Source organism: Sciurus carolinensis, chromosome 11 (assembly GCF_902686445.1).
Source record: "Sciurus carolinensis chromosome 11, mSciCar1.2, whole genome shotgun sequence".
Classification (NCBI taxonomy): Eukaryota; Metazoa; Chordata; class Mammalia; order Rodentia; family Sciuridae; genus Sciurus; species Sciurus carolinensis.
The window spans coordinates 14,941,916-14,954,933 of NC_062223.1; the positions used below are offsets into that span (position 1 = coordinate 14,941,916).

Sequence of the window (13,018 nt, forward strand, 5' to 3'; positions counted from 1 at the left end):
CAGAATGAATCAAACATCATTACCCTATGTAAATGTATGAATATGCAAATGGTATGCTGTTACTCCATGTACAAACAGAAACAACATGTATCCCATTTGTTTACAATAAAAAATAAAAGAAATATTAACTTTCCTATAATTAAAGCACAAATCTTACCTTAGTTTTCTCTGTAGCTGTGCTAGAAGCAGAGCATAGTTTTTATTTGATTATATATAATTATATATATAATTATATATGAATATACAATATATAATTATTGATGTATATTATTTATAAATTATAATGTATATTAATATATTATTATCATGTGAATACATGTTAGAAACAAGAAATGTAAAGAGTCCATTTCTTGAATGTGTTAGGCTCATTCTGGTGGCAAAGACTGTAGAAACCCTCTCTGATCACACCCCTCTGACTTGTGTCTCATCTTATCACATCCTCCTACCAGGAGACCCAGGGAATTAACTGGTTTTCCATTTACCTTCTTTATTCTCTATTTTATCAAAACAGCTTTAAGAGGGGTGAAGCCCACTACTCCCCTAGCCCTATTAAACCTTGGCCCAGACTTTTTGGAATGATTAGCAAAAAATCCAATTGAATACTAAAGGAGACTTCAGGATAGAGAGACTGGAGACCCGCAAAACTAAATGGCAAGACCTAAAAGATACCAAATTTCTGGGGCTGGGGTTGTGGCTCAGTAGTAGAGTGCTTGCCCAGCACATGTGAGGCTCTGGTTTGATTCCCTGCACAGCAAATAATTTAATAAAACAAAGTTTATCATCTGTTTCACCATTTCCAACTTTGACTCTAACCTTTAAATCAAAAACAATTTTCATCAAATTTGGCTGTTATAGGCACTTTCAGCTGGTCAGTCTTTCACTACTACACTTCCAGGAAATTAATTAGATCTTTATGGCAGAGAAGCTGTTTCTTCATTTTCATAGCTGTCTAAATCCTTAGCAAATAAAAAATAAAGTCAGGAAAGTATTATCCATCTTGCTTTCCCTTGGCACACTCTCTACTACTGGAATCGACGATATGATTGGAAGTTAAAGAACTATTTACCCAAAAGGCATTTCAGGCCCCTTAATGAAGCCTAGCTAACCTGCTCTGGGTTTGTCATCAGAAAGGACTGAAGGTTAGGTATTTGTTGAACAGGCCTGACAGCTCAATTAAGTTATACACAAATTCTAGATGAAGTAATTACACATCTTTGCATTCTCCAGGAATAAAAATATTTCTTTTTAGCTAGAGGGGAAAGAGGTTCTTTCATTCAGATTTAGTAAGAATAAGTTGTATCTAAAGACATGGACAAAGCAAAGTTTTTCACATTTTCGTGCATCTGTTATGAGTTTTGCTCACCAATACTGCTACCAGGAATAGGGAATCTAGACATAAGACAATGTTCTACCCCAAGCTATCAGTTTTCCCCATAAGAGAAGACTCTTTCCTTTTTTTTTTTTCCCCCTTTTAAGTAAAAAATTATTTGTATGCACGGATCCCTGCATCTTGTCTGTGGAACCCTCTGGTTCAGGATACCTAGGAAGAGTTTGGACCCTTACGTGGTACACTCAAAGGCACAAGATTTCACTTCCAGAGATGAACTGGGTAATCACTTTCAGAGGAGGACCTGAGAGCCAACCTGTGATAAGTGTAGCTTGAGTTGTGGGGTTGTGGGTACTTTTGTGTTGGGGATGCAAGGCACTGTGCAACCCTACAAAATGGGCAAGCTTTCATGTGGTAGCAGCTTTATTGCAAACTTGTCTTCACCTACAAAGTTGCAATGGTACTGTCATTCCCAATTAACTCATTTAAAATGTTTAAACATCACATGAGAGACGTAGACTATCCAATATCCCAGAAAGGTATTTAAGCAGATAACACATATTTACTCATCTTGGGAAGACAGAACAACAGTATTACTGAAACTGAGTCCCAGTTGAGGGTGCACCAGTTGCTCCTGGAACTCAGGGAGGAGAGGAAGTCGAAACACAGGCATTATTAGTCCAGGGATTCATGAAGAGTTGTTCCTACAGGATACAGAATAAAAGTAATTAAAAGTTGCTTACATGTCACTCTCTCCCAACAATTGCTCACAGAAACCATAGGTACTCAACTGGAAACTGTGTGATGAATGGAATTTATATTCTTAAATGCAATCTCTAGCATTACTCAACTATATCAAATATATAAATAAAACATGCTATTGAAAGTGATTAGCATGCATGTTTATATAAATATACCAAAATAGATTCTATTGACATGTATAACTAAAATGAATTTTTAAAAAGTGATTAGCATCTAAATATTGGCTAGATTACTGCTTTCCTGAGACTCTCAAGACATCCATAATTTATACAGCTTAACTTTAAGTGCCTATCAGATCCCTAGAAAGAAGTTCATTTCCTTACAAAATGTCAACTTCAAAATTATTATCTCTATGCACAAATTTTGTGTCATACTCTTATACTTAGAAAATTTTTTCACTAAAAAAATGTTTTCTGAAGGTCTACTCTTATAAAAAATGCTAATTAAATGTGTCAAATTCCTCTAAATTTTTAAGCTTATTTGACCTATTTCCTACTTCTATTAGTTATATGCTATCTTATACATACAGACACATCTATGTATAAAGATATACCCAAGTCTGCTGGGTTCACTTTAAGACCTGAACAGTTTGAGCATCCAGTATTTAAATAGGGGCTTATCTGATTTTCTTCACTGACATTACACAGAACAGATCACAGTTAACCATGAAATGATGGATAAACTAAACATCCTCACCTTATTGTAACTGCCAAAATGAGGCTCACATTCTTTGCTCTGCGAGGGAGCTGACAATGATTGCCCTTCTTTTGTCACTTCAAAGCTATCACCCAACATATTGGCATCATACCCATTCATTCCAAAAGGCATCAGAGATGAGAATTGAAGCCTAAATACAGAGCAAATAAAAATACACACAGGATCAATAGTCTATGTCACAAAAGCTTTTGTGGGAAATTTTATATATAATATGTATTTATCTATATAATTTATACATAAACTATGTATAATATATAAAATTCATACATAAATTGTATATAAAAATATATATACATATCAATAAAATCAGGTTTATGTTAGCGATAAGTAATGAAATACTCCAGGTAACTGACTTGGCAACAAGGCAAAGTAGTTTGATGAACCTAAGTAAAAAGCTTATAACAATCTTGAATAGAATGATAGCTATTGAGCCAGAATTGACCCTGGAGCCCCAAAGTTAGTTTCAAATGTCAAAATGATCATCAGCTGTGACAAATATTCTACGTAGGACTGGACAGATGGACTCTCAGCACCAAAACAGCTCCAAGTTGGCCTCTAACACAGAGAAAGGGATGGGAAATTTAAAATGGGATCCGTGTAGTAGGAAAAGATTCCTGACCCAACTGGTAGCCTGGCAGGAGAGATGGATGCTCCACCCGAAAGTTACAAAGCAGTTAGATTCTGCCACCTTAACTGCCATCCCAACCCATCTGATTTTAGGAGTTACAGCCTCCCTCTCCAGCCACTTTCCCCTGCGCAGGAGGGGGAGGGGCTCACCCATCTCCCAGGGTGGAAGCCAGGACTTAGGCAGTTCCAGGAAGATGAGGGTGACTCCAAGTATTTGTGTAAAGGGAGGCTCATCTCATCTCAGGGGAGGGGTGGTTCCTCTCCATGCCTGAACACCAGTCCCCTACTCCAGCATACCCAGAAAAAGGTAGGGGAGGATGGACTTGAAGACCACAGGAAGAGAGCACCTCTAGGAATCTACAACCAAAACCTCGCACCCCAGCATGGCTGAAATTGGGGGAAGGGAGAGGAGGAAATTAAGTCACATGTGACATTCTAGTGTTAAATGATACTCCCGTCAACTGACCAGAGAATGAACTTCCCAGGATGCTGTCAAGCAGAGGGGAAGACGTTACATTGCAGTTAAAAGCAGTGACTACCAAAAGGAACCCCACTTTTTTTTGCATGTTTGGATTATCTAATAACTGATTAAAAGATGAACATAGCAATACCAACCACAAAAGGGTGATTGGAATTTGAGTGACATGCCACATTTATATGCTCATTGTCTTGATTCCATTGCTGTAGACCACGCCTATTCATGAGCCAGAAGAGGGAAACTATTTTTTTATTGTTTTGTTTTGTTTTGTTTGTTTAATCTCATAGTCTTTACCTGCCCAGAGGCTGAAAGTTTACGAAGTCTTTTTGGGAAAAAATACTGACTGGCTTTGTTCAAGTTAGAGGCCAACCCCTGGATCAATTAAGTGGTAGAGGGTATGAAGTCCTTATGAAAATACAGCAATTACTATCGTAGCTGCAGGGGTTGAAAAGATATTGGAGGCTGGAAGGACAGATAGTTTCTCAGATTAAAGGAAGTTACCCCAGGCACATTTTCTACCTGTTCCAGGGATCTCAGACCAGTTTGCAAAAACTTCATGAGAAAAGGATGTTCTTTGGAAAGCAAGCTTCAGGGATGCATATATTTCTAGAAAGCTAAAAACTAAAGTATTAGTGCATTCAAAATTGAGGACTTAGTTCCCCTAGCCTCAGGCTTAATGCTAAAGCCCAATACCTTGTTTCTAGAGAACTCTAAAGACCAGATTTTCAGAGATTTGCAGAAGTTCCAAGTAGAATCTGGTATCTATCAACTGGTGTCAGATCTGGACTCTAATAAGCAGATCATATAATAACTACATACCTCAATGCCTTCATTAATAAAGAATGAAGATTAGAGTGCATGCTTTATGGCATTAAGATTAAATGAGAGGATTTAAGAAGGTTGTTGCCACAGGACCTAAGATGTCAGAAATGTTCAACGAGTTCCTTCCATTTCTTACTCACAATTCGTCCTTCAAATCATTTTATACTCATCTTCAACTCTCATATAATTATGAAATCTAAAGGCAACTATCATCAAAGAATACAGGACTTCGGGAAAGGTGGTTTAAAGTTCAGAATCACATAAAGAAAACTCTGAGCACTTATGACCCATCAGTAGCTACCATCCAGTTAAAAATGGTATTTATTCTGTTCAGCAATACTGTCCAATAACATTTTCTGTGATAAAATAAATTCTCTCAATTTGCACTGCATAACCCCTACCCACATACTGTCATTGAGTATGAAAAATAGCTAGAGCAACTAAAGAACTAAATTTTTAGTTGTATTTAATTTACTTATTGATTTAGTTAGTTATTTTGGTACCAGGGATTGAACCCAGGGGCACTTAATTACTGAACCACTTCTCCAGCCCTTTTTATTTTTTATTTTGAGAGATAGGATCTTGCTAAGTTGCTTAAGACCTTGCTGAGTTGCTGAAGCCAATTTTGAACTTGCTGTCCTCCTGCCTCAGCCCCCTGAGCCACTGGGATTACAGGCTTGTGCCACCACACCCAGTCTTAGCTGTATTTAATTTAAATGTAAATATTGCATGCAGTTACTGGCTCATATGTTAGGTAGCACAGGTTTAGAGATGATGACTCTTGAAGTCTAAAGAACACAGGATTTTTTTAACTGTTGGTTTCATGGTAATTCTTCCAAAGTGCCCTGATTTTTGTCAGACCTTTTCCACTCATCAGGAAATATGAGGATATAGTGAGAATTTATGTGAAGGCATTCTGAATATCTATAACTGAAATTGCTAAGTTGCAACTTTGAATAGGCAAGACAGTATGATACTGACAATGAAATAAATTAGAACACAGAAGACAGTCCAGAAAAATCCAAACTTATATGGTAATTGATTTAACAGAAGGGTCAGTGCAATCCAAGAGGGAACAGAAAGTCATTTAAATTGACTATTGTACCAACAGGATCTCCATATGGAAGGAGAAAAAAACTTGATCTGCCTCACAATGCATATAAAAATAAAGTTAAGATGGGTTATAGACACAAACAAATCTAAAACCATAAAAGGTTTGACAGTAAGCAAGAATTTTAAAGCAGAAACCAATAAACTTAAGAGGAAGTCTATAAATTTCAAAATGAAAGATGTTTGCTCATTAAAAGATACCACTAAACCAGGTACAGTGGCACCTGCCTATAATCCCAGCAACTTGGAAGGCTAAAGCAGGAGAATCAAGTTCAAAGTCAGCCTCAGCAACTTAGTGAGGTCCTAAGCAACTCTGAGACCCTGTCTCAAAATAAATAAAAAGTGCTGGGGATATGGCTCAGTGGTTAAGTTCCCCTGGGTTCAATCTCTGATACAAAAAAAAATTGACTAGAAGACAACTAACATCATCTGATAAAACCATTTGGACTCTTCTACATTCCTAGTATGAGTGCAAATACAACACCCTATTTGGGAAAATAGTCATGTTTCTTTCAAAACTAAGCTACCCTTTCCCTGTGATCAAGCCATCTTACTCCTAGGTATTGACCCAAAGGAAATGAAGACATGCACCTGCACAAAGGTTTGCAGAACAATGGTCATAGCCGATTTATCCATACCTGCCAAAGCCCAAGAACAGCATGTCTTCATTACAATAATAAACATGCAATGGAAAACCACTGGGCAATGGAAAGGAACAAGTTACTATAATATACAATGCAAAGGAGTCTCCAAAATTATGCTGAGCAAGAGGAGCCAGACACAGAGAAGTACCCACCATGACTCCATTTACACAAAATTATAGAAGAGACAAGAGCAGTAGTGAGCAGTAGCAGAGTCACTCTGCAGTAATCACAGACTGATGGATGCTGATAGGGTTTGGGGTCAAACATAAATGAGTTGACAAAGGCATATACTTAAGTAACATCTATATATTTAATAGTAGGCAATTTTTTCTCCAAAGTCCTAACTTTAAATAAATATTGATCCCAATTCATGACATGCTTGAAGTTCTTAGAGGGAAATGCACTTGTGCCTTCACTTAGAAATGCATCCGTCAAAACTGATGGATAGGAAGTGGAAGCTTGATTAAGTTTAGAGAAATGATTGGATGTTGGTTAGATGGGTTCACTGTAAAATCCTTTCCACTCATCTGTGCATGTGAAATTTCTCCTACCAAGGATTGAGAAAATTTCATACATTGTAGTGGTTCCTTAGGCATCCTCTGGGGCTGTATTCTTCACAGAAACACCCATCAGTCCAAGGATAAATTTAAGAGCATATAAGGAAAGTAGTGGACTGTACATACCTCTTCGCAAAGCAAACCACCTGAAATGTATAGGCGGTATCCAATGTTGGTTGGTAACTCATTGTGGATAATATGAAAACATCAGTCCCTTGGAACACCTGAAATGATTGGGAGTTTTAATACCGGAAGCCTTGAACTATTTCGGTAGTTGAATAATTTGAAGAGAATTTGTCCATTCTAGAAAAAATCTAAATATGGCACTTTACATTAAGGCAGACGATCTGAGTGAGAACACTCCCCCTGCTTTGCCCCCCTTTTCCCCATCTCCATAACCAGATGGGGTGATAAGAGAAGACTGTTGTCTCTGGGACTATTGTATATTCGTCCTTTCTAAAATAGCTCCCCAGGTGCTCACATTCACACATAATTCCCACCAAAAAATCTTAAAATTTGGGCTGGGGAGATAGCTCAGTTGGTAGAGTGCTTACCTTGCAAGCACAAGGCCCTGGGTTCGATCCCCAGCACCGCAAAAAAAAAAAAAAAATCTTAAAATTTGTCAGTAGGTGAGGGCAGGGAAATGGAGAAGGTATCAGCCTTAAATTTGAATGTTTTCAAAACCCCTCATCTGAAATGTCATCATTACATAAACAAGCACTGTGGCAATTTATCATGCAAGAGTTATGGATGTGCTTGAGATGTTTCAAAAAGAGACCTGTGATACTATGTAGCCCTGAAGAAAAATGCAGAATATGTTTCAGGAAGAATCATGATGGCACTTACAAATTTATTGATCCCACAGCGAATGACAGGATAAGAAAACTCATAGTTGGATGACAGCACCCTTGTCACAGGACAGTCATCTCCCAGGTGAATGTCGCCAATGTTAACTTCTGTGTCATTATCAAAGGGCCTTCTTTTCATTCTGACTAGCAACCAATCATCAGAACAGATCGAGGTCACTGCTAAAAAAAAAAAAAAAATCCAAGAATAATGTTAGCATATCTTTACCCTAAGACATAATAGGGCAGTCTGACAAGAATACAATGCAGGCCACACAGGTAGCTTTCAGTTTTGTGGTAGCCAGATTCAAAAATAAAAAGGAAATAAAATTTGGGTTTTCTTAAAATTCTTTTAGTTATTTACAAAACCTGGATACACCCTGATATAATCACAAAAACATTTTAAAATATAGCTTATTTAACCAAATGTGTCCCAAATACAATCATTAACTAGTAATAAAACAATTGAACTTTTACACTCCTTTTTTATACAGATTTTCTGAAATCAGTGTGCATTGTCTAATTTGTGGCACAATTCAGATAAGACACATTCCAAGTGCTCAATAACCACTGGACAGTGGGAACAACTTTGGAGCTCTGTATTTTATACTACTGTAAAACCCACCTCAAGAGATAGTTATTTGATTTCTTTGCAATCATTATATTCATATTTAAAATGAATATAGTGATTACCACCTACCTTTTGAGATTTGTGCATAGAACTTAAATGCTCAATAAAATAAAAGCAATTTAAAGGTCTTTATAAAAGGAACTACCACCAAAAATCCCTTCCATATAGATAGACCTGTCTATCTATTCGTCTATCCTCAGCATCAACAAGCTGAAATAGATCCAGACCAGAATCTTAATACTATGTAAGAGGTTGGTGCACAGAGTTCAGTCATTTCATATTAAGCTGGAGAAGCTGTAGCTACAGACTAATAACATTTTTACAAGTAAATATAAGGGATGTTTTTCCATCTATCCCTAAAAATTATATCACTTTATTCCCAGTGACATAACATGCATTTTGTCTTCAACATGGATTTTAATTAAATAAGTTATGTGCACCACTTCAGGGATGAGACATTAACCTGTTTTTTGTTTTTTGTTTTTTTAAATCTCAGGACACTTGGAAGTATTCAACCATCTGCAGACTTCTGTGTTTTGCAAAATGTTGGCTTAGAAAGGGGGCCTCATTTGGGCTAGAAACCTGAACATGAACAACTCAGCACTATTGCTTATTGAGATGGCTAAAATAGGTGAGAAACCCCAGTACAAGGAGCTTACACTTTGGAGGGGAACTTTATTTTTGCTATAAACATTAACAGTACAAATTATATAAGTAATTTGACATATACTGATAGCAAAAATAGTGATGACAACTTAGAAGGGAGATTTGGGGTGGGAATGAAACAAATCTGCAATCCTCATAGCAACAGGATCATAGTTCAATACTCATGGTCCACGACAGAATGGGAATCACAGGTACTATCAATTCCCTCTTTTTTATTCAAACTAAAAGAGGTGATATCAAGTTGGCAACCCAATAACGGGCACATCATTGTCCTTTAAAAGTATACCATTCTCAGGCAGGTTCACTGTCGTTCCTGGGAGAATGTGTTAGACCACAACACATTCTTAGCTTTGTTAAGACCACAACACATGTTAGCTTTGGTTTTCCACTGGAGACGCCCAAGTTTACTGTCAACACATTCAACAAGTAGAGTTCTGCTATTTATGTGCCCGTTTCTGGGTCAAGTGTCAACACACACACCTATATTCTCGTTTTTTTCTTGTTTTTGAGTTAAAAAAAGAGATTGAGACAGGATAGTTGATCCCTTCATTTCCCAGATGAAAAAGGAAATGCTCAAACCATCCACTAACTCCATATGTCAAACTGAGCACCTAGTGAGGCTGGCATTAGTACCAAGTCAGGCCAATGCTCCCAGCCATCAAGAGTTGCCCCGGTCATTACTGGAATCCAGACACTGCCTTTTCTATCCACTGAAGATCTGTGCCTTAGGAGGATGGAAGAGTGAAAATGTGAAATTAGAATAACAATGAATGCCTGTCTCAGTTCATCAGTTAATTACCCTCTTCAGAGAGAATCCTCAGTGAGTAAACTAAGGCCTTGTTAAAGTCTGATCCATGGCTGGGCAATATCGACATCCCCCAAGTAGTCATCAGAAATACTGAATATTGGGTCTCATCCCTAACTTATTGAATCACTATGCAATTTTCCAAGGCTCCCTGGTGACTTACATAAACATCAAATTTTGAGAACTGGTCTAATGGGTGCCCACATTCAGATCTGCAAGATGGTCAATAAATAACAACAGAATTAGGCAAAAAGATAGAAAGAAATAGATTGGAGGCAAGGTTTTTTTTTTTTTTTTTTTTTTTTTTAAAGCCATGCATTCAGTTTTCATTCCATTGATGCTGTCCAGTGCAAGGACTGAAGGCTTTGTGAGCATCAATCATTATGAGAGGCCAGAACTAGAGATAGTCAACCAAAACTATATAGGTGGCACTTGTAGAGCAGAAGTTAGGCTTTTAACTCATTTTACTCCCCGGTTTCCCAGGCTAATCTGATATGACTCAGTACACTGAATTTTCTGTCCCACCTCGGACCAGATACCATGATTTTGGTCTCATGGAATGGCAGAGAAGTCAGTCCCATGTAACAATCTCCAAATTAGGGAAGATCAAACAAACAAGCATAACAGGCAGAGCTTGAGACTAACAGCTTGACCACCCCAGAGAAGCCCAGTCAGAGCACAAGAGATCACAAGAGATTACAAGTTTCATACTGGGTATCCCCGCACATCCTTATTCACGCAGAATCCCACTGGAAGGAGGAAGTCACTATCCTTAGTCCTTAGAAATCAAGATTATATGGAAGAGCTGTGGTTGAAGCTAGTTTGACCTGGTTTTGCATAGAAAAGGGTCTCACAGACCCAGGCCCTAAAGCACTCTCAGCAGAGGTAAACACACCCCAAGGCCAGTTTCTCCCTCAGCCTGGTGGACATGAGTTGTATTCCCTTGGTGGAGGTGGTGGCAGGATACTGTACACAGTACTCTTGACCACTCTCCACCAGATACCAGTGGGAACTCAGCTGTAACAACCCAAAATGCCTCCAGATGTTGCCAAATCTTCCCAGGGGAGAGGGAGAATCACCCCGATAAGAACCAGTGTTCTAAAGAGATGGAATGCAGCGACAGACACAGGGAAGTTCTCAGCCTTCTCTGACAAACACCTCACTGCAGCATGAGCTACGCGAACCCCAAGTTGGGAGAGAGGCAACCAGAGATGGCCTCTCAGCAACCTCACCACAATACCAAGTCAGATTTGCCTGCTTCTCCTGAATGACTGTTCCAGATAACTGTCTCATTTTAAGGTGCATACATCCCACATAACTTCATACTGGTGGCCAAACAGATGAACTTCAAGTAACTCCTTCAAGTCCACAGCTAACAAGTACCAGAGTTGGGGTTTCTAGCAGCTCAGCATGTGAAGGAAACAATTATAATCTCTCCAAATCCAGCTGCTCACTTCATTCTCTTAGCACCCTGTTCAAGTGAAGAGAGTTTATACCCTCCCATAATCTCTGGCTCTTTCTTGTCCTGGTTCTCTTAAATTATATGAACCCATTATAAAATAAATATAGAAAGGGGATAACAACAGAAGATAATTAAACCCGAGGAGCCCTCAAATTGTATTTTAAAGGCAGGAAATACCTTGAGCACAGATTAAAGACACTTTTTAAAAACTGAGTCTAACTGGAAACAGGCAGCTCTCTCTGTCTCTTATAATCGGAGAAGCGGGGGAAAAACCCATATCTTTACACAGCTGTGTTTTAATAAATAGTTTGTTACTTTAAATCACTAGCCTCCAAAGATCTTTGGTATTTGTACCTGGTTCGAGTGCAGAAGAATTCCAGAATATCAGAGAAAGGAGGAAGGACCCGCCTAAGAGCACAGAGGTCTTCATCATGCTAGACCCCCAGCCTCAGAAGACAGGGTGAGCAGGAAATGGCCAGGAGCTGGGCTTGCTCAAGTGTTTATAAGCGTTGACTATCAGCTGTCTGCAGTTATCCTCTACTTGGCTTCCAGGGATACTCCTCTTCTTCTTTGCTCTCAAAGTAAGATCCATCCGCTAGCAGTAGCTACACGATCTCACCTGTGAGGTGCTTAGGTGCAAAAGCTCAGGTTCCACACCGCAGCTACAAGATCAGTCATAAAATGCATTCCAACAATTGCCAGATAGGTCATGTGCGTATTAAACTTCAGACGTCTCTCTTAGCCTAGGCTTAGTGTAGTTGACCCAAGCCCTGACTTTTTAAAAAGTACCTTGATATTAAAAGATAATAAAGATAATTATGCTAGAAATAAAGATATATATATAATTTCATATATCTCTAGGTACATGGATGTACCTAGGTGATCCTACTTATCTGTATGATTCTTGTTAATTATATTATAATGAACAAAAGCTGTAGAATGTATCAAGCATCAAGAAGCTGGCACAGGGCACACATTTCTGATTGGATTTTTCATTCTCTCATTGTGGTTTAATTTTAGATTTCCAGAACTACTAATGAGGTTGAGCAGTTTTTCGTATCATGATTTCTCATGAAATCACACTTGTTGATCATTTGGATGTCTTAAGAAATGGTTTTCCTGATTTTTCTGTTTAGTTGTCTGTATTTTAAAATTTAATTTGTAAGAACTATATATTCTAGACATGACTTTCAATTTATGCATATTATGAACCTCTTGTACCACTTTCCTGTGTGATAGTTAACCTTATGCCAATTTTACTGGTTCACAGGGTGTCAGTACTTGATTAAACATTTTTCTGTGGGTGTCCATGAGGTTGTTTCTCAGTGAGATTCACATTTGATTGACTAAATTGAGTAAAGCAGATTGCCCTCCCCAGTGTGGGAGGGGCTCACCCAATCTACAGAAGGCCTGAGTGGAACTAAATGGTTGGGTAAGGGAGGATCCACCCTTTCTCTGCCTGACTTTCTCCAAGCTGGGATGTTGGACTTCCTCTCCTGACTTGAACTTCGACTGGAACTTACACCATTAGCTCTTCCAGTTCTTGGGCAGTTTGTATGCATAAT

General features: G+C 38.3%; 1 protein-coding gene across 1 annotated transcript; it reads right to left on the minus strand.

Moving 5' to 3' along the window:
- Positions 1-1,968: 1,968 nt before the first annotated feature.
- On the minus strand, positions 1,969-11,883 carry Oosp4b (oocyte secreted protein family member 4B). Its single transcript, XM_047516489.1, has 5 exons — positions 11,862-11,883; positions 7,891-8,072; positions 7,171-7,268; positions 2,786-2,936; positions 1,969-2,031 (listed from the first exon to the last, which is right to left on the minus strand). Exons 1-5 carry the CDS (start codon positions 11,881-11,883, stop codon positions 1,969-1,971), a joined length of 516 nt encoding a protein of 171 aa, XP_047372445.1.
- Between the last annotated feature and the right edge of the window lie 1,135 nt (positions 11,884-13,018).

What these genes read in the sequence shown, in the direction of transcription:
- Oosp4b (XM_047516489.1), bottom strand. Translation starts at nt 11,883, where the DNA reads ATGAAGACCTCTGTGCTCTTAG. An exon ending in GAAGACCTCTGTGCTCTTAG is followed by an intron (nt 8,073 to 11,861) that starts GCGGGTCCTTCC and finishes TTTTTTTTTTAG; the next exon opens with CAGTGACCTCGATCTGTTCT. An exon ending in GTGGTTTGCTTTGCGAAGAG is followed by an intron (nt 2,937 to 7,170) that starts GTATGTACAGTC and finishes CTCTGTATTTAG; the next exon opens with GCTTCAATTCTCATCTCTGA.